The sequence below is a fragment of the Microtus ochrogaster genome, unplaced genomic scaffold (assembly GCF_000317375.1).
Source record: "Microtus ochrogaster isolate Prairie Vole_2 unplaced genomic scaffold, MicOch1.0 UNK47, whole genome shotgun sequence".
Classification (NCBI taxonomy): domain Eukaryota; kingdom Metazoa; phylum Chordata; class Mammalia; order Rodentia; family Cricetidae; genus Microtus; species Microtus ochrogaster.
Window position 1 is genome coordinate 307,870 of NW_004949145.1, and position 1,231 is coordinate 309,100.

The 1,231-nt window shown below is 43.7% G+C and overlaps 1 protein-coding gene across 1 annotated transcript in view; it reads right to left on the bottom strand.

Annotated features, from left to right (window-relative positions):
• Positions 1 to 1,008, bottom strand: part of LOC113455465 (zinc finger protein 264-like) — a 1,968-nt gene extending 960 nt beyond the window's left edge. The window contains exons 1-2 of the mRNA XM_026777120.1: positions 948 to 1,008; positions 4 to 508 (exon numbers count right to left, since the gene is read on the bottom strand). Coding sequence (XP_026632921.1) covers positions 4 to 508; positions 948 to 1,008 — 566 coding nt within the window. The remainder of the gene's footprint in view (positions 1 to 3; positions 509 to 947) is intronic.
• Between the last annotated feature and the right edge of the window lie 223 nt (positions 1,009 to 1,231).

The following is a 1,231-nucleotide window of genomic DNA, read 5'->3' on the forward strand; positions in this document are numbered from 1 at the left end:
CACTCCACGCACTTATAAGGCTTCTCCCCGCTATGAACCATCTGATGCTGAAGAAGGTATGTGCTCTTGCTGAAGGCCTTCCCACACTCGGTACACTCATAGGGCTTCACTCCAGAGTGACTCTTCTCATGCCAAGCAAGCAGGCGCTTCTTGCTGAATACTTTGCCACAATGATGACATTTGAAGACACTTTCCTCCTCCTGAATTACAGGGTCCTTATCCGACTCATGCTCACAACTACGGATGACATTTCCTGAAGAGACGTGCTTCTGTCTAACCCTTGAACACATGTCTTCAGCTGTCCCGAAGCTATCGCATCCAAGGCTGATTTTCCCAGGAAGCAGCTGGCTCTGGGGCTCTTTCCCCGAGGAACCAATTTGATCAGGAGTTTGTACTGACTGGGAGTCCTTTGAGACTTCTTTTGTGAACTTGCCTTGGCATGAGAATCCCTTAGATAGTGCTGACTCACACGTGGTAAGTTCTGTGGTCTTGGTTTTTTCATTGTTACCTGAAATAAGTAACACATACCAGAATGATAAAAAAACAAAAAACAAAAACAGAAAAAATAGAAGCTCCATGTTAAGGAAAACCATGTCTGTTAATCCTGGTTTGTAATTTCCTTCTTTTGGGATTCCTGAATTCCTGATTCTTAACAGCAGAGCAAATCAAAGTGTAGATGATGGGAAAGAGAGTCTAGGGTAGACACTCACAATTCCTGACTTAGAGGCCAGCCTGATCTATAAAGCAAGTCCAGAACAGCCAGAGCTGTCACACCAAGAGAAACCCTGTCTCGAAAAACAAACAAAAAAGAATTCCTGACTTAGTATATCCATAAAGGCAGCTCATTATTAGCTCCTAAACAGTAGGTAACCCAGGGACTAGTGAGAACGAAGGGGGGTAAAATCGACTGCCACCAAGCCTGCTGACCCAAGTTTAATGCCTGGTACCCACAAGATTAAAGCAGAGAACTGATTCCTGAACGTTGTCAACCCTCCGAGCTTCACCCATGTTCTGTAGCATCCACATACATGAATGAATGCACACACATGCACAAAATAAAAAACGTGGTGAAAACAGCAACACAGAGATAGAAACGCTACTTCAAAAACTGGAAAAGTATATTTGTAGCATTCAGAACTAATAAAAGTATTGTGAGTGTGGGCTGGGGTGTAACTCGGTAGTAAGCACCTGCCTAGCATGTTTGAGGCTTTTGAATGAAAAAGAGAGTGAG